The 20,063-nt window shown below is 45.5% G+C and overlaps 2 protein-coding genes across 5 annotated transcripts in view; one reads left to right on the forward strand and one right to left on the reverse strand.

Moving 5' to 3' along the window:
• The window catches only part of CGN (cingulin), a 46,920-nt gene extending 36,049 nt beyond the window's left edge, over positions 1 to 10,871 (reverse strand). The window contains exon 1 of one of the 4 annotated variants that reach the window (XM_042439383.1): positions 10,760 to 10,871. The gene's annotated coding sequence lies outside the window, so the exon portion shown is untranslated. Of the gene's footprint in view, positions 1 to 5,381; positions 5,489 to 10,759 lie in introns of those variants that run through there. The other 3 variants (XM_042439381.1, XM_042439385.1, XM_042439382.1) reach the window with 3 other exon arrangements.
• Positions 10,872 to 16,273: 5,402 nt separating this feature from the next.
• On the forward strand, positions 16,274 to 19,774 carry PSMB4 (proteasome 20S subunit beta 4). Its single transcript, XM_042439722.1, has 7 exons — positions 16,274 to 16,452; positions 16,931 to 17,137; positions 17,816 to 17,962; positions 18,149 to 18,230; positions 18,378 to 18,494; positions 18,861 to 18,949; positions 19,615 to 19,774. The coding sequence occupies exons 1-7, from the start codon at positions 16,325 to 16,327 to the stop codon at positions 19,625 to 19,627; spliced, it is 783 nt and encodes a 260-aa protein (XP_042295656.1). The 5' UTR covers positions 16,274 to 16,324; the 3' UTR covers positions 19,628 to 19,774.
• The last annotated feature ends 289 nt before the right edge of the window (positions 19,775 to 20,063 follow it).

Here is a 20,063-nt window from a genome sequence, read left to right on the forward strand (position 1 = left end):
TGGAAGACACTCCCTTGGAAAGTGGTGGAGTCTCCTTCTTTGGAGGCTTTTAAACAGAAGCTGGATGGCCATCTGTCAGGGATGCTTTGACTGAGAGTTCCTGCAGGGCAGGATAGGGCTGGACTGGATGGCCCTTCTTGGGGTCTCTTCCAACTCTAGGATTCTAGGAGAGTCAGTGCACTGGGACCTTGTTACTTGAGGCTTCTGCCTCCAACAAAGGGAAAGTCATTCTTTCTTTCTAATATTGAGACTGGACTGGCATGCTTTACCTCAACACCACCTGAGGTTTTCCGTATGCACAAACACAAAGGTTTCTTGGGAAATGCAGTGTTCTCTACCTGCAAAGGGGACTGTGGCTTCACAAAGAAAAGAGACGTGATGGATTTCAAAAGAAGCCTCTTCTTTGAGTTGCAAATGGACATGAAATTTCCTGGATGAATCTCCCAGTGACCGCATGGCCAAAGGGAAAGGTGCCAGCCTAAAGATAGCCCTCCGTACCATCTGAACTAAGACCAGAAACAGCAAAATAGAGGCCCATAACTAACATCTTCATTTGCCTGATGAAGAAGCCACTGTGTCTTCAAAAGCTTGCAACATGTAATTGTGGATTTTGGTGGGCCCAATAAAGGTAGGCTCGCATGGATTCTTTTGCAACCAAAGGTCCCATACAGACAGGCCAAAATAAAGCTGCTTCAGGTCACTTTGGAGGTATGCTCTTTAAGAGACCAGAAGCCACGCCAAAGCCATCCTCCAGTCCTAAGGAGTGGAGCGCAGCTTTGGTGCAGCTTCTAACCTCTTAAGATGCATCTGTAATTTAAACAGCTTACCTCCAAAGTGACCCGAAGCAGCTTTATTTTGGCAGTCTGTATGGGGCCAAAGTCACCAAAATACAACGCACGGGAAGGTTTCCATGAGGACTAGAAGCTTGAAATAACTGCCCCATGGTAAACTGCCTGCCTCCTGATTCTCCAGCATCGAATTTACAACATTTAGTAATTCCTAAGTACAATGTAGTGGTCTGAGTGTTGGTCTAAGACTCAGGAGATCGGGGTTTAAATCCCCCCTCAGCCATGAAAACTGGCCTTGGGCAAGTCACACACTCTCAGCCCAAGGAGAAGGCAATGGCAAACCCCCTCTGAAGAAATCTTGCTTCAAGTCATTTCCAACTTATGGCAACCCTAAAGCAAAGCTATTGTAGGGTTTTCTTGGCAGGTTTCTTAAAAGGGGGGTTGCCATTGCAAGGCACACTCTCTCAGCCTCAGAGGATGGCAAAGGTCACCCAACGGGTTTCATAGCCAAGTGGGGATTCAAACCTTATTCTCAACAGTCATGGCCCAACACAAACTGCTCCACCACACCGGCTCACATTTATAAATAGCAACCTGTTGTTTCGGAAGGCGTTTCCAAAGAGATGACTAACTACATCAGCTTGTTGAAGCAAAAGTGAGAAAGGGCCCTGTGTCGTGTTAAAGGCTGACAGATTTATTGCAGGGTGAGCTTTGGTGGACTCTGCTCCCCCCGGCCCTTTTTCCTTCCCTTGCAATTGGACATGCAAGCCATCGAGGTATAAGTCCAGGCACCTTCCTCAGTTCATCTCCTTCCACACCTGGAACCTAACCTTGCACCGTTTTGCATCCAAGGTTCCCAAGAAGGACGAGAGAAGGAAGGCCAACTCCTGCAGCCTTTGCGCTTAGGGGCAAAAGGGAAAATTAAATCCCTGCAATCGTGGGAAGGGAGCCTAGGACACCCGCTGGGCTAAACTTCTCAAGTCTTCAGAACTCAGTGTATATTGCCTGTTCCTCCATCATATCCCCCGAGGTGGAGAAAAGCAGGATTTAAGATGCTGAGAGATGGCGTGAAGAACGAAATAATGACGCTTTTTTTGTTGTGGCGCGGAGTTAGCAATTAGGGAAAAACGAGAGCCGGAAACATTAGCCTTCCAGATGTTTACAACTATTTAGCTGCAGGAATCATCTGCCGAATTCCAATCTTCCTTTCCATAGAAGACCACGGACAAATCACTCTCTCAGCCTCCGAGGAAAGCAATGGGATGCCCTTCCAAACAAATCGTGCCAAGGAATGATCATTGTGGCGTGCCCAGTTGTTTTTGACTTGTGGCAACCCTATTACTGGGTTTCCTTGGCAGGATTTGTTGAGGAGACGTTGCCCTTACCTTCTTCTAATGGGATTTTCTCCATAGGTTTCCATGACCAAGTGTGGATTTGACTCCAGAGTCGTAGCCCAATGCTCGAACCCATACTTTGTGGGCTTCTTCCCAAGAAAACCCAATTGTTTTAAAGAGTCAGTGTGGTGTCATGGTTTGAATGGGGGGTGAGAACTTCTAATAATATCTGCTGAAGTTAGAAAGAGGGCAGAAAGGTAAAAAATGTCTGGAAGGAGCAGGAGGAGGATGACAGTGATACTCTATTTAATTCCTCAGTTCTCACCTAGGACTAGGAAAGCAAAAATTGTTGAAACAGAAAGGGACTGCAGGCAGTTTTCTCCATTTGCACGAAGGATCCAGGTCGAAGAATTCTACATTTCCCAGTGCCCACAGTCAAATATGCAATGTTTGAATACATTCTTTTTTATGTATATATGCTGATTTGTCTCTCAACCTCCAGGACACACTTCTGTGCTGCTTGTTTCCTCGGAAAGCTCTATTTTTTGCTCTGAAGACTTCAGCGTCAACAGTGAACCTTCCAGTCTTTTTAAAGCAGATCCCGCCTTTGCCTGTTCTTTGCAAATTTCCACTTGGCAAGTCGGACGCTCCGTGGCGGCGACAGCTCTGATCTCGCAGTCTTGACATTTGGACGAAGCGTGTGAATTTCTAGACACCTCTGCTCTCCGCGTTCCCAAAAGCAGACAGCCCTACTGGGATTATGGCTCCCTGCCTTCCCTAGAAATCCCCCTGCCTCCACATCAACGGCTTTGCAAACTCTTGACAGTTGAAGCTGAGCAAGGGAAAGAAATAATGTTTTCCCCCATTTTTGCATTACACACACACACTGAGATCTCTTAGAGATGGGACCCAGGCCTAAACATGACATTCATGTTTCATATACTAAGAGTTAGTAGATAATTATTGCAATGGAAAGACAGAATGAAGGAGGGAGGTAAGAAGGAATGAAGGAAAGCGGTGAGACAGAGAAGAAAAAAGAAAAGAAAGGAAATAGAGAAAAGAAGTACTCTGTTAAATGATGATGAAGATGGAAAAGATGTAAACCATACAATGGACAGAACAATATAAGTAAGGATATAAGAAAGAATGCCATTGACTGTGATGGGGAACTAGGAACAATTTAATCTACCCAAAGGACTAATGTGCATCTGTGAAATCCATATGATGCGTTTCTCATGTGGATTTACATGTATTTTAATCTCTTCAATGACATATATATATATATATATATATATATATATATATATATATTTATGTATCATGTACACTTTATACGCATAGCCTGAAAGTGATTTTTAAAAAACGTCATCCATGAAACAAAGTTGGTGTAAAGTGAACCATCCGAAAGCAAAGATGTCACTATCTCAGCCACTCATGAAATAGGGTTTAGGTTTTGGAATATTTTGAATTTCAGAATACAGTACTGGATAAGGCAGACTCAACCTCTAATAGCAAAACAGATACAAGCCAGGCATCGGAGACCAAAAAAAGCATGACTTCTGATTTATTTATCCCATGGAAGGCCAACTGCGTCCTCTTGCATTAGCATTTTCTGCACCCATGTCCAGATATTCATGTTATGACTGCATGCAACGCCCTGCAGCTTGGTTAAAACCACAACCTGCTCACAAGTTACCATTAGGGTTTAATCCTGGCCGATCAGCCTGTTCGGCAAATCAAAAAATAATTCACATTGCAATTCACAGGGAGGAGCACAAGATCCCCGGGGGATTTGATGAACCTCTACTATCTGAAGGTTTGTTAACCACCGTTTGCACTAATCCTGGGGTGGCATCATGCCCGAATCAAGCCGATACTCTATTTTGCTCTTGTGCTTTTGGCAGAAAGGGGCTATTCTGCACAAGGAGCCGGAAGCGTATGGCCCTCCAAATGGAAGTGGACTGCAAGTCCCAACAGCCCCGGCCAATGACAAGGAATGCTAGGAGTTGGAGCCCAACAACATCTGGAGGGCTGCCCAGCTCTTATTTCTGCTTTGGAGCCGTGAGAAAACAGCAAGGCGTCTCTGCATTCTGTTCGGGTTTATCATTCCAGAGGCCAAGAAATTAAAAGGTAAAAAACCTGAAGCGCTGTTAATCATAAGCCAGGCTCTTGAAACAGAACAGGGAATATAGAAAAGGAAAATAAGATGTAGAAATTGCTTCCTGGTTTTTGTAGTAGCACCTGAAGCGCTGAATGCACCTAGGCAGAAGAAAGAGGCACCAAAAGCATTAAGATCAATGCTTCCTTAAACCACTTTCCTGCAAATTGAAGTGCCGACTGAAAGCACAAACAGTGCCAAAGGTCTAGACACGTCCCGATGCAAAGATAGACTTGAATAATAATAATAATAATAATAATAATAACAACAACAACAACAACAACCACCCTGGAAAATAAAGTCACAACCCTTGTCTGGTCCCAGTCTCACTAGCCAAGGGGCACTGCCATCGGAGAAGTGACCCAGAAGCCTGACATGACTCTGGGCGCATCTAGAAATAATGCAGTTTGGCACCACTTTAACTGCCATGGCTCCATCCTACCGAATCCTGGGATTTGTAGTTTGGCGAAGCACCAGCCTTCCTTCACAAAAGACCGTCTGATACTACAAACCCAAGGATTCCCCAGGATGCAGCAACTGAAGTAAACCAAAGACAAAGAGGAGGAGAAAGAAATTGGGACATGTTAAAAGCAGTTGAAAAATATGGAAGCATGTGTTAACTGTTATATATACTTGACTGTAAGTTGACGTCATGTATAAGTCAAGGGCAGGTTTTGGGGCCAAAATGATGGATTTTTATATGATGGATAAGTCAAAGGTAAAACTTAGGGGCATATAACAAAGGATCTAAATGATGCAGCAAAGGAAAACAACGCCAAAGAACGTACAAAATGCCAGCAGCCATAACTTTGTGCTCACTTTAAAGGCTGGACGGATGAGAGAATAGAGGAAAGTCAGTGTTTCCAGGACAAAATTATACTCTTTCCTTTCACCAGGTTCCCTTTTGAGATTTAAAGTGCAGTACCTACATTGACCCATGGATAAGTCGACGCAGGTTTTTTGGGCCATGTTTTTGACCTAAATTTCTAGACTTATATGTGAGTGTATACAGTACTTCCGCCGCATTGTCTCCATCCTCTCCCACAGTCTTCTGTCTCCTTCCAAACTTGGTATAATAATTAAAAAGGGTTAATACTGTACCAAACTTGCCCCGTGACTCACTGGATCGCAGCGTCTTTGCTGGTTTGGGTGGCAAGATGAAAAAGCAGCATTGTGCAAAGGCACCGTAGTTCAAACCTTGTGTAGCGCAAAGGGATCACACACTGTTCCAAACTGGAGAGGCAAGGAAAAAGAAGCCATAAACAAATGTCTTAAGCCCTTTTTAATAGCTCCTTCCAACTAAAAACCTAAACCTTCTCCCGAAAAAAAGCAGTCTAACAGGTCAGTTTGGATCAGAGAAGAGGGAAGGGAAAGAGGCAGGAAGAAAGAAGTCACGCTTGTTTGCCAAAAAACAGCCGTGTTTGCTACAAGCCAGTACTGTTTGTTCGTTTCTGACTTACGATGACCTTAAGGCCAGCCTTTCACGAGGCTTTCTTGGCAAGATTGGCTCAGAGGGAGTTTGCCTTTGCCTCCTTTCGAGAGAGAACTCGACTCGTCCAAGATGGCCCAGTGGGTTTTCGTGGCCGAGCAGGGATTCGAACTTTGGTCTCTGGAGTCATAGTCCAACGCTCAAACCGACCATGCTGGTATCAGCCAGGATCTAGAGAACTGCACAACCAGTTCTAGGTGTGAAGGGAGTTGTCAACTCTTCCCCGAAGCGCAACCCACACTAAGGCATGGCAAAACCATCCTAAAAAGAGACAATTCATGATGGAAAGGAGACCAAAGTTCGAATCTCCACTCGGCCATGAAGACCCACTGGATCATCTTGGACAAGTCAAATTCTCTCTCTGAGCAAATCTTCCCAAAGAAAGCTCAGTGAAAGGCTGGCCTTAAGGTTATCATCTAGTTCAGCATGGCTTTGTAGTCCTGAATCTCCCCAGACTGTTCTTTCTGGCCCCAAAAGAGGGTGAATTACCTTTACTGGAATACACTGGATGTGATATTTCACCTGCGAAAATAGGTCATAGCTCTGCCACCGCATTACTGTACTTTGCATGCAAAAGAAATGCCTGTTTTTCTAGCTTCTGGGGTTTTTTGGGGGTGGGCTTTGGGTCCCCGGAGAGTCCCAAGGATAGAAAATTCACCCCAGGATCTTCTGCGGATCCCGACTTATTCCCACGTCTTCCTTTCTGCGGCACTGAGTTTCTCTGCAATCTCTTCTTCTGCCTGGCCTCCGCCACCCGTTTCCTTGGTTTTAAAAAAGCTTAAGGACGCCTAATCTCACCACAGAACTGCTTGCACTTATTACGGAATCGGAATCGAAAAGAAGGAATAGGTTTGTGTTGCAGATACGGCAGAAGAGAGAGGTCCTCAATCTCTTCTGTCCGCATGAATCCCCTTTACGAGCATTTGCTCCAGGAGACCAAGTGCATTCTCACAAATATACACAAACACACAAGAAATTTAACTCCAAAAAGTGGCACCTTGCGAGTTCGAGAACCTGGGAGCGGCCACCAAAAAGGCCCTTTCCAATGTTTCCGGCTGATGTAGCACCCCAGGATTTCTTAAGACACAGACAGGCTCATATGGGAGAATAGTCTTCAAAACAACCTAGGTTTGAGCTATATAGACCTTTATGGGTCATAACCCATACTTTGAATTGAATAGAAACAGACTAGCAGCCAATAGAGTTGTGGGTCAAGCCCAGAGTCAAAACAGACTGCAGAAATAACCCAGTTTGAGACCGCCCAAAGTCAGGGAATCGAACCCTGGTCTCCAGGTTCATAGTCCAACATTCAAACCACTACATTACGCTGGCTCTAATATGTTACACTAATCCAAAAGGGATGCAACTAAGGTCTGAAACACACTGCAGAATTAATCCAGGTTGAGACCGCTTTAACTGCCTTGGCTCAGCACTAGGCAATCCTGGGAATTGCAGTTTGTAGCCTCTCTGACAGAGAAGGCTCCATTGTCTGACAAAACTACAGTCCCTAGGACTCCCAGGGCAGCCAAAGTGGTCTCAAACTGGGTTATTTCTGTAGTGTGTTTTGGACCTAAGGCATGTGTCTCCTTTTCTTAAGACCACAATCCGCTCCTTCCCCAAACATCTCTTCCCAAATCTAAGGAGGAAGGGAATAAGGAGAGGGTTTTTGTGGCCGTGATTCCTGACATTTCGCCTCCATCTGGGGCTGGCACCTTCAGAGAGCGCCACTCACTTCCATGTCAGCATCCTCTGAAGATGCCAGCCACAGATGCAAGAGAAAACGTCAAGCATAAACTCTTCTAGGACATGGCCACAGAGCCCGAAAGACTCATGAAAAACTACGGGCGCCGGCTGTGAAAGCCTTCGACTTCAAACAGGGAGAGTGTTGGGATAGATAGCAAGTCTTCCCGTCTACAAAATGGGCACAACTGTGGCATCACGGGGAGAGATACAGACGTATGAACCCAAGGAGCAAGGTGTCATTAAGGAACGGCAAAGCAACTGCAATCCTCTCCCTTTTGTCTGAGACCAAGGCTAAACCCTGAAAGAACGACACCGGACACCACCCTGAACCAGAACGACCAGTCCTCGCTCTCAACGGTGGAAAACATCCAGATTTCGGAGGACTGGCGGCTCAGGTTATCCCCTCCGGTGGAAACTTCTGCTAGAATATCACCTGCCTGGACAGTGAGTGCCAAAGCTGGGGCGCCAAAAGAGCCGGACGCTAAATTTTTAAAGGGCGTCACGTTACAGGAGGAGGTCTGGGGCGCTAGGCATGCCAGGTCTCAACCTTGGGAGATAAAAACAGTCAGGTACAGCGCAGCTTTGGCATCTCTTTCGCACATGAATATAAGCAATTTGGTCAAAGAATCTGGTCGCATCTTGACGGCCGACAAGTTTTTGTCGGTGCAAATCGTCAAGGCATCATCGGATCCCATCTCATCTCGGAAGCTAAGCAAGGGTCGAGCCCTGGATGGGAGACCGCCAATGAATCCCAGGTGCTATAGGCTGTATTTCGGAGGAAGAACTGGCCAAACCACCTTCTTAGGCCGCCTTCCTAATTCATGGGGTCGCCATAATAGGCAACTTGAAGGCAACAAAGACTTCACCTCATTTGAAATCTCACCTTATTTGCAACTGGTGCAAGCTTTGGCGGTCAAAATCCTATGCCAAATAGAACATAAAGCACCTGGATTCCAAACAGACTGCGGAAATAATCCAGTTTGAGACCACTTTGCCTGCCCTGGTTCAGTGCTAAGGAATCCTGGGAATTATAGTTTATTGTGGCACTGACAGAGAAGGCTCGATGTCCCACCAAAGTACAGTTCCCAGAAGTTAAAGCTGTCTCAAATTGGATTATTTCTGCAGTGAGTTTTGGATCTTGGTTATTTTTGCTATCGCATGGTAAACCCACTTAGGAGATCAGAGGTTGCATCTGTTTGCATCGGAAACCTAGACCCAAATGCAACCTGAGAAGGCCTAGAAACTGGATTTTGCCTTGTTTGTACATTTTTATCTGTTTTCCAAATCCATCCTCCACGAAGGGCATGAATCCTTATCTATTGCCTTCCGTTCGCCCTGCCGGCTATTGACCCACGGCAGCCAAAATCCCCTGGAATTGGGTCCTTCTGGAACCAGAGTGACCATAAAAGGGATCAGAGGCATAGCAAGATCTAAGTTGTTCCTCCTGAGTTTATCCAAACAGGATTTGACCACAGTCTGGTTCTTTGCAGCAAGAGCCAACTGAGTTGGGAAGACCCTGGACTGGATTGAGAGGCACCTCCAATACTATAATGCTGTCGAAACACAGGGATATTGTTCCTGATTCGTGAGAAAGGAAGAAAAGTGAGGCTGGAGTTTCAGCCTTTAACTCTAGTTTCAATCAGCTGATGGAAGGAGAATGCCGAGAAGGAAGTATGCAAACCCTGTAAATGGAAACCGCAGAGAGAGGCAAAGAGGTGAGGATCTCTGCAGATGCCTCCAGTGAGGAAATGCACCTCTAAGAGATAACAAACGAATAAAGCACACAAAGCCTGTACAGAGGTTGCTCCACCAACCACTGAAACCGAACCAGGCTGCGTCTGCACTGCTGGAATAACCCAGTTCGACACTGCTACAGCGGCCATGGCTCCGTCCATTGGGATCTGGGAGTTGGAGTCTGTTGCGGCACCAGAGCTCTCCGGCAGAGAAGGCTCAATGTCTCCCAAGACTACAATTCCCAGGATTCCATGGGATGGAGCTATGGCAGCTAAAGGGGTTTCAAACTGGATTATTCCTGCAGTGCAGACACACCCTTGGCCTCCTGTCTGACCCTGCAAAGGCCCCCTCCTAGCTGGAACTTGCAGCCATAAAAGCCCATTTATCATCATCATCATCACAGGAAGGCAACTGTGAATTAAAGCTGAGATTGGCACACACTTATATGTATTAGAATATATTAATTCTTAATATTCCAATATATTTCCCCAAATATAGAAGCATTTATATACACATATATGACTCTTACGTACACACATATTTATATGTGTTACACATTTTAATATATATTTTGCCAAATAAGTATATATATATATATATATATATGATTCTTACACACACACACACACATATATATGTATTCTATACTAATTACATATTTTATTATATTTTTCCAAATATAATATATGCTTCTTACACACACACACACACTCATTATTAATATTTTGATGTATTTTTGATGTATTTTTCAAATATATATATATATATGGATTCTATATTATATATTTATTATATTTTTCCAAATATATATATAAATATATATATGATTCTTATACACACACTCTCATATATATATATATAGATATATATAGATATATTAATTTGATGTATTTTCCAAATATAATTCTTACACACACACATATATGTATTATATAATTAATTATTAATATTTTAATACACTTTTTCCTACTATATATTTATATGTATATGATTCACACACACACATATATATGTATTCTATATTATTTATATTTCAATATATTTTTATATATAGTTAGATTATTATACACACATACATATATATATTATTTATATTTTTATATTTTGCAAATATACATATATATACATATATATATATATATAATTCTTACACACACATATATTATATATTAATTATTCATATTTTAATATAGTTCCTATATATATATGAGTTCTTACACACATACATATATATATTATTATTATGTTAATATTTTCATATATATATATATATAATTCTTACACACACACACGTATTGTATAGTAATTACGTATATTTTAATATATATTTTTCCCAAACACATAAATAAGAACAAACGCTTTTTCAGAACACACCTGTCCTTTCTTCCCATTTGCTGTAAACCTTTCACTTTAAAGCCAACAACACAGTTTCTCCTTTAATCCTTTCAGGAGCCTTAGGTCCCAAACACAGAGCAGAAACAATAACAACATAATAAAAGGGGAGGTCATTTACCTGTATTACTTCCCTTAGGAGCGACCCTCTCTCCTCGGCGCCTCACGCCGTTCTGAGCTTCTTTCTACCTCTCACCTGAGCCTCGCACCGCGGCCACGCCCCCGCCGCTTCCCATTGGCCCGGCCCCACGCCCTAGACCACGCCCACCTCCGGGAAGCCAAGCTTCTCCAAGCCCCCCCGGCAGGCGTGGCTTGGAGGGATGACGTCACCGAGCGGGAAGAACAAGGCGCTTGAGCCGAAGAGTGCGAGATTTAAAATGGCGGCCGCCTTGGCAGGGGAAAAGGGGCGGGGCGTAGAGTCCTTAGCAACCGTCTTGCCTAGCAACCGAGCTAGGCCTAGGCCTTCACTGATAAATAGGCCTTGTTTATATTAAAAATAAAGTCTTGAAAGCATGGCTAAAAGAGGCTTTCCTGCATGGCATGGATGGCCCTAGTGGTCTCTTCCAACTCTATGATTCTATGATTCTATTTATTTAATTAAATGTTTATATTTATTATTTCCACGTTACAAACTCACATGTAGCAATTAAAGTAACAAAACAGGCCTGTAGGACGTCTGTCACTTATTTATACATTTACTTAATTTTATTATATATATATATATATTCTTTTAAAAATATTTTTATTTCCACGTTACAAACTCACATGTAACCGTTAAAGTAGCAAAACAGGGCCTGTGGAGTGGGATATTTTTTATTAATTTCCACATTTCAGGAAGCATTAAAATAGGCCTGTGTGGGATGTTTGTCACTTATTTGTTTATTTTAAAATATTTATATTTATTATTTCCACATTACAGAAGGAAAAAATGATTAAAACAGGCCTACTGGGATGTCTGTCGCTTATTTATTTTTAATTTTAAAAATATTTTTATTTATTATTATTTCCACATTACAAACTCACACGGAACAGTTAAAATAGCAAAACAGGCCTGTGGGACGTCTGTCACTTATTTAGATATATATATATATTTATTTTATTATATATATATATATATATATATATATATAATTTCCTCATTACAAACTCACATGTAACAATTAAAGTAATAAGACTGCCATTTAAGTCTTAAGGATGGCTGCCATTTATTATTATTATTATTATTATTATTATAATAATAACTTTGCTTCATGCACAAAATCATTTAAAACGTGCATAAAATTACCTTTCAGGCTATGCATCTAAGCAAGGTGTCTATGAAACATACATGGATTTTGACGTTTAGACTTGAGTCCCGTCTCCAAAATATCTCATTACGTATCTGCAAATATGCCAAAATCTGGAGAGAGACAAACTCCAAAATCCAAAATTCAACATGGTTTTGGTCCCAAGCATTTCGGAGAAGGCTGCGCAACGCCACTTCAGGTGAAAATCAAAGCTATTGATGCGCATCAGAGACGCAAACACCATGCGTTGGCCTAAACCTGTTTTTTAGGCTGCAGAATTAATGCAGTTTGAGACCGCTTTGCCTGCCACGGCTCAATACTATAGAATAATGGGAGTTGTAGTTTGTGGTCTCAAACCAGCATTAATTCTGAAGTGTAGATGCACCCTTAGAAGGACCACTGGCAAACAAAAGATTTCTCTTCGGCCATGACAGTGGTCGTCTTAGCTTGGAAATGGAAAATGTCTTGGTGAAACGGCTGAGCAAAGAGTATCTCAGGATAGCGGAGGACAGAGGAAGAAATAGCATCTTCCCTCGGGGCTCTGGAGGCCAAAGCATCTTCTGCTCAAGATCCTTCCATGAACTTGGAGAGCCTCCAGCAAAGAAACCAGATACCGAAAGAAAAACACCCCTCGGACACGGATGACCCTCTGTAGAAGCGTGTCGTTTCAATTTCGGGTAGCCGACCCTGAAGTTACGAAAAGGCTGCCGGAAGCCACATTGGAGGACGCTGGGGAGAGATCAGATTAGACCCTTGATGGGGAAAGCTCGAGTTTAAAGAGACGTCTCTGGAGACGGCCGCCTGGACGATTCTTGTCTCAGACTGTGACCGAACCTAAAATCCTTCTTGATGCCTTTGGACTCAACCATCCATTAATGTCTTTTGCTTCCCTTGTAAAAAAAATATATATAAGTGTTTATTATTCATATTTAAACTCTGAGCACACCAGGGATTGCAAATGTATGTCCACCTGGATCTTCCTCCTTATAAAAGCCATGATATGGGTTAGGGTTCAATTGCCCAGTCGGCCATGAAACTGGGTAACTTTGGGCAAGTCACACTCTTAGACTCAGAGGAAGGCAAAGGCAAACGTTATCTGAACAAACCTTGGCCAGAAAACCCCATGAGAGGTTCGCCTTAGGGTCCCCATAAGTCAGAAACGACTGGAAGGCCCATGCGCATTTGGGTTTTAATGTGTTTTTATTAGTTCTTTGTAAGAGTGCTTTTTATTGACAGTGTTTTTATAACTCAGAGATGTTTTGGTCAAAGACCGTAAATAAACATACGAATATATTATTCGAAGCCATGCAACAACAACGAAGGCGAACTGATGCTTCCTGTCCCGATTCAGAAACAAGTTTGTCGCAGCTGAATTCAGATAAGCTGCACGAACACAGCAAACGCTCTGTGGACCTTTTGCGCTTTTCCACCCCAAATCAATCCCTTCCCGCTGCATCTTGGTCCTGAACCGCCGCGTCTTCTTCTTGCAAAGTTATATAAAGCTTACTCAATTCTGGGCACAAGCAGGGCACTGTCACGGAGGCTGGCTTGAGCGTGACGACTCCCGACACCCGAACGCCAAGCTCACCTCGCCAATTTCCCTTCCGGGTTGCGACGCGAGGATGAGACGCAGCTGCTCACCAAAGGCCCCTGTCGGGTCTGTCTTCTTCCTTCGAGCCAACCGTCTGCCACCAGCCTGCCACCAATGCCAAGCGATGCCCAAAGGGTTCCCTTTCTCTATAACGGGCAGCAAAAAGAATGGAATGGATAACAACTGGATCCAATGCACAACTGGGCACAATTCTCCGCCATCCCACTTTCTCAGTGGCTTTTAAAATGCCCCAGTTTACTCTCTCTTTCCCCCTTTTGTCCTCAGCTTAACTCATTCGCAGCAAACCGAGTCCGGAGCACAAAATGTGATTCAAAACATTGTGTATAAAATTACCTTCAGGCTATGGGCATAAGAAACATCCATTCATTTCATGTTTTGACTTGGTCCCCACGTATCCCACTTTTCATCGGTGCATAGTACGAAGGGCCAGTGGGCTCCAAGCTATCTCATTTTTATATATATATATATATATATATACGCATAAGTATTACAAAACCCATAGCTTTGTCAGAGGCTTTGTTAATGGAGATATGCACATAAATTCATCCTATTGTGCTGGGCATCTGTCTTTTCTCTGCCCAATCTATACCAATTTGTAAAGTTTACTCCCGCAGGGTAGAGTATGGTTCCTAGCCAGGAGGAGGAAGAGAAACAGCAACTCCGCTTCCATTCTTCCACCTCGCCATCATTCCTGGAACCCTGTCACCCCGATGCCGCTCTCGGCCGGGTAAATCAAGCGGTTCGTTAGCCTTAATCATTATCACCGCCTTGTCACTTTCTTTTCTGCTTGTGTAAGACGGCGGAAAAATAAAACAAGAGCGCCCGGACCAGACCGCGCCGCATCAGGAGCCAAAAACGCCTCCGCGGCTTTGCCCCCTTTTCGTACGGATGGCCAAGGTCTTAATTGGAAGCACTGGGAGTTCAACAGGAGAGCCCACCCACCCAATTAGAAATGCAAATTGCAAAATTGTAACGTTGTTTTCTACTCCTTGGAAGGTGTTGGTGAAGCCCAGGGCCCATTTCAACACAAAGAGAGATGCTTGGTATGAAGTCGAAGACTTTCATGGCCGGCACCCATGGTTTTTTGTGGGGTTTTCAGGGGCCTCTGTGAATGCCATGTTCTGGAAGAGTTTCTTCCTGACGTTTTGCCAGCATCTGTGGCTTTGGTATCTTCAGGGAACGCTTGCCTGGAAAGGACTTGGGTATACAGTATATAGCAAGAAAACAATACACATGCAAATCACTCCTGCCTTCCAGGTCACACAATATATACACACACCCAAACTATAGATGCCTGGTAATTTTGCATCCCCTGCAACCGTGCCATTTTGTCTAACACCAGGCCGCCTTTGAGCATTTGACTGAAACTTTTGAGACCCGAGTTCGATTCCTTGCTCTGCCACAGAAAACCATGGGGTGGCCATGACCAAGCCACATATTCACCTACATCGCTAGGGTTGCAAACCCAGGTATTACATGCAGGTTTTGTAACGGCTGCTAATTTACAGCCTGAATGGATTCCTTATCCACAGAGTCAACTATCCATGGCTTGTGTATATATGTATGTACATGTATATGTGTGTGTGTGTGTGTGTGTGTGTATACACACACACACACACACACACACAAAAAGCAGTCCTTCCCCAATTGATGATGGCCAGAACTGAAGGAATCCGCTTGTTTTATTACATTTCCTCATTGTTTTGTTAATTGCCGACTTTTCTTGATGCTATTGCTGTGTGTCCATGTACGATTTTGATACCATCAGGTACCAAGGGGCCACCATACTTTGAATCCTAGATTGGAAGGGACCCTAAGAAGGGCCCTGATCCAGTCCAACCCCTTTATTCTGCCCTGCAGGAACTCTCAATCAAAGCATCCCCATTGACAGATGGCCATCCAGCCTCTGTTTAAAGACCTCCAAATCTCAGAGGGCATATCTTCCACCATTAAACAGCCCTTACTGTCAGGAAGTTCCTCCTAATGTTGAGGTGGAATCTCTTTTCCTGGGCTTGCATCCATTGCTCCATTGTGTCACATTGAACAGGGAGCGAGCTTGTTTTCTGCTGCTCCAGAGAATAGGACCTGGAGCAATGGATGCAAGTTCCAGGGAAAGAGACTGCAGCTCAACATTAGGAGGGTCTTCCTGACATAAGGGCTGCTTGACAGTGGAAGATGTTGCCTTGGAGAACGATGGAGAACCCATTCTGCTGGGTTTTGACTCTCCCGCCAAGAGGCCTCTGCCACGCCCCCTCCGCCCTTGGCCACGCCTCCTTACCCACATCCGCTCTGGGCCTCCCTCTCTATGACCCCTTGAAAGCTTTCGCAGAGAACAAGTTCTCTAGAAGACCGGAAGTGTGTCCAGTCTCTTTACGCGCCGCTCTAGGCTCCCCGTTGCTTGATACTCTATGACCCCAGCTTTAAGCCACACTCAAAATGGCGAATAAAAAAACCAAACTCGCCTTTCTCCTCCGCCTGGACTCTTCTTCGCCACACGCCGAGAGCCTTTCCTTCAAAAGATGAGGCAGCCTAAGTTTGCGGGCTCCAGGAGTTGCGAGCGGAAAGGAGGAAAGGGTCGGGGAGTTGGGCCGCACTGAACATGGCGGCTCCGTGCGGAGATGTGATGCGGCGCATGCGCAGTAAAGGAGGAGCGGAGCCGCCATGTTGAGTGCGGCCCAACTCCCCACTCCTCTACCGCGCATGCGCTTTTCCGCGTCGCGCATGCTCAGTCGCAGTCAGAGCGCTTCCTGTTCAGTGACTAAGCGGCTGCTCAGCGAGGAAGGCAGGAATGATGGAGGTCCCTTCGCTGCTCCGGAGCCCGATCCCCTTCTGGGCCGGAGGTCCTGCTCCGGGGGAGCTTTACTCGCCCTCCGTCCCGGCAACCGGAGCCCAGGCAGCAGGAACCTCCAGGACTCTGTGAGTCGGGGGCTTTGTTTGGGGGGGACACCCAGTGACGTCACTGTGACGTCAGAGGGGGCATCCGCAGTGCGGAAATGACGCACTTCTCCCCATGGACTCCTGGGACTTGTAGTTCTTTCTACTGTAGGAGGGAGCCAAGGCAGCTAAAGCAGGAGGAGTGATGCTTATTATATAGGATGCTAGGCTACGTTGCCTCTCCTTTGGGGATAACATCTCCCATCATCCCCTCTTTCCCTTGGCTCCTCTGCCTCTTTCTTTGCCGCCTTCAATGCATTTTGATGCCCACCTGCATCCTCCTTTGGAGGTCTTTAAGCAGAGGCTGGATGGCCTTCTGTCAAAGATGCTTTGATGGAGAGTTCCTGCATGGCAGAATGGACTTGACTGGACCAGAGCCCTTCTTGGGGTCTCTTCCAACTCTATCATTCTAAGGCTGTGGGTCAATGCGCCTAAAGTCCCTTTCTCTCTCCCCCAAAAGGAGCCCCATGGTGACGGGGACCTCCGTCCTGGGGCTGAAGTTTGACGGCGGGGTGATCATCGCTGCCGACATGCTGGGCTCCTACGGGTCCCTGGCCCGCTTCCGGAACATCTCCAGGATCATGAAGGTGAACGACAGCACCGTCCTGGGGGCCTCCGGAGACTACGCCGACTTCCAGTATCTCAAGCAAGTCGTCGAACAGATGGTGTAAGTCGGGTGGCCCCCGAAGCGTGGGACTAATGGACCCCTCTTCCTGTAAAAGAGGGCTGAGTGGAGCTAGGAAGCCATCTTGGAGGTCTTCAAACAGAGGCTGGATGGCCATCTGTCAATGGGGATGCTTTGATGGAGAGTTCCTGCATGGCAGAACAGGGCTGGACTGGATCAAGGCCCTTCTTGAGGTCTCTTCCAACTTTATGATCTTAGGTCCCCCAGAAGGTTCCCTCAAGCCTGAAATCTGCCCACCGTTATTACCTTAGAGGCAAAAACCCAGCTGTGGTTCTGTCCAATAAAGTGGGTTTTCACTCATGCAATAGACATTCGGGATGGTCATTCTATCCATTTTCCCCCTTCACATGTTTCGGGCAACACCTTCCATTCTCCTCATGGCCCAGAAAGATGGGAATTGTAGTCCAAACTAGAGAATACTGGTTGGGGAAGTTTCCTCTCAACATTTCTAGCTGTATGTTCGAGGGATCCTTCCATTGCTTCCTCCCCATCCATCCCATCGTTCCTCAAGTTGCCATCTTCTCCATCGGGTTTTGAATGCACAAGTCTCTGAAGCAAAGCCATGTAAGCTCAGTAGCTTGTTTGACCGTCTAACGCCAATGCTCTGACAGCCCATAGCTGTGGGTCTGGCGGCCCTAAATGTCACTTTGTCTCTTCCAGGATCGATGAGGAGCTCTTGGGAGACGGCCACAGCTACAGCCCCAAGGCCATCCACTCCTGGTTGACGCGTGCCATGTACAACCGCCGGTCCAAGATGAACCCTCTCTGGAACACCGTGGTCATTGGCGGCTATGCCAACGGAGAAGGGTAAGCCAGCCCTGCGCAGTCTGTGGGCCGCGGTCGCAACAGTGCTTTTGACCACTGGCGCTTTCTGGATGTGGCCCATTCTGCAGTACAATATCTGACAGTTACTAACAAACGCAGCTCGCAGTTGAAATCTCAAAGGTGGGTTTTGCTTCCTACCGTACTTAAAAGCCCCTGCTTCTCTCCCAGGTTCCTAGGTTATGTCGACATGCTTGGTGTGGCGTACGAAGCTCCTTCGCTCGCGACTGGGTATGGGTCCTATGTGGCGCAGGTGAGCATCGTGCGTCGAGGAGAAGGGCAGCTTGTTGGAAGTGGTGCCCAGAGCCCCAGCTGAGTTCAGCTATGAGCGGGCAAGCAATAATGTTGAGCTCCATCTTGCAAACCCTGGTTCGGTGACTCCGCTTTCTCTCTGTCGCAGCCTCTAATGAGAGACGCCCTGGAGAAGAAGCCCAGCCTGTCTCAGCAAGAGGCCCGGGCCCTCATCGAGCGTTGCATGAAAATCCTCTACTACAGAGATGCTCGCTCCTTCAATAGAGTAAGTCTCCAGGTTGTTACGTTTATGGCAGCGGCAGGCGGGGAGTTGCGGCTTCAAAGGCACTAAATAGGCCTTCAAAGGCACTATTTAGCTATTGGATCACAAGCCCAGGAATGCCTGAGTAACATTGGTCCATTCCTAAATCCCCCCCCCCCTTGTGCTTTTTAGCCTTCAGAGGTATAAAAGGTGGACAGGCTTCAGGTTGGATGGATAGGCTTACCCTCCCTGAAGACGCAAGTCTGTACCCTGGTTTGCAGATCCCCTGGGATCTTGCAGTGGATCCCAGTCTGCCTTTGGTCGACCTACTGTTTTAAGAGGCAAACCGATCTGGCGGAGGGGGCTAACGTTTTGCTCTCCTCTCTTCAGTACGAGATCACAGTCGTTACGGAAAAAGGCGTGGAAGTGGAAGGCCCTCTCTCCTTGGAGACCAACTGGGACATAGCGCACCTGGTCAGGTAAGCCGGAAAGGTTCAAAAGTGCCTCTGTATCCTGGATAGAGGTCCAGAGATCGTGTTGGTCTGCATAGCAAAAAAGCATTTCCAGACCTCATCCAGAGACATTGGCTGGCCTTGCTGGCAGCTTCTTGGTCAGTAGAAGAGGGCATCCTAGAACTATAGTATTCTTATGATAGCTTTGGCCATTCTTTCCTACAATGGCCAAAGCTCCCACCCGTTACCGACTTATTGAAAAGGCCTCGACAGCATCCGACACAGCCATTCTGTACTTTGCAGCGAGCAAACAGTCTCAGAGACGTGTCTGGCTACGTTCTCATAGTCAGATGTGAAGACATTAGTGTTGAGATCCACCAATGTTCTCCAAGGGTTTCAGTGCTGCGGTAAACCATTTCACGTCCGGCTATGGGAACGTAAACTGATGCTTTTCTAAGCCTGTCCATACTCACTATTTACACTACTCCTGGGATGCAGGATTGAGGTCATCATGCCATACTTACACACTGCACTTCATTTACTCACTTTAGTTAACCAAAAAAACACCCACCCACAATCCAATGTACTTTCCGTGTTGTAAATGTTTTCAGATATTGTGCATCTCCTATCGATTCAGTTGGAGCAAACCTGATACTCCCCCCCCCCTTTTTTTTCCCTCCCCTTTTCTCTAGTGGCTTTGAATGAATCTGGAAAACATGCCAGCTGTTTTCTATGGAGATAAAATTCCCCGTCCTGCTAGCAACTGTTTGGTGTTCAAGAATTAACACAACTTCAAATATTTGTTTTTTGTAAACACAAATAAAACAAGAGATTCTTGCCTGTTTATGAACAGTTGTCACTTGAAAGCCTGATTTGTCATTTCCCACAAGGAGCTGTTTCTCAGTTGAAAGGACAGCTTCCGTCGGATGCTTCTGGTCTTGCTTTAGGAACTATGCTGCAGGTTTACACTTTTTCGGAGTTGTTCTGCGTGTTCCTCGGACGTGGCTACGTTAAAAGAAAATGCACACACATAGGAAACTAGCCCTTTAGGGAATGTTGTGTCCTAGTTTTCTAATGTGTATGTGGAACATAACATGCACATTAGCACACACTTAACATCAGCATCCCTTTCTTGCCAGCC

This window comes from Sceloporus undulatus, chromosome 9 (genome assembly GCF_019175285.1).
Source record: "Sceloporus undulatus isolate JIND9_A2432 ecotype Alabama chromosome 9, SceUnd_v1.1, whole genome shotgun sequence".
Taxonomy (NCBI): Eukaryota; Metazoa; Chordata; class Lepidosauria; order Squamata; family Phrynosomatidae; genus Sceloporus; species Sceloporus undulatus.

Bases quoted from the DNA above. Each gene is read 5' to 3' on its own strand.
- PSMB4 (XM_042439722.1), top strand. From the start codon at position 16,325: ATGATGGAGGTCCCTTCGCTGCTCCGGAGCCCGATCCCCTTCTGGGCC. The intron at 17,138-17,815 runs GTAAGTCGGGTG...TGTCTCTTCCAG, and splicing joins CAAGTCGTCGAACAGATGGT to GATCGATGAGGAGCTCTTGG. The intron at 18,231-18,377 runs GTGAGCATCGTG...TCTCTGTCGCAG, and splicing joins ATGGGTCCTATGTGGCGCAG to CCTCTAATGAGAGACGCCCT.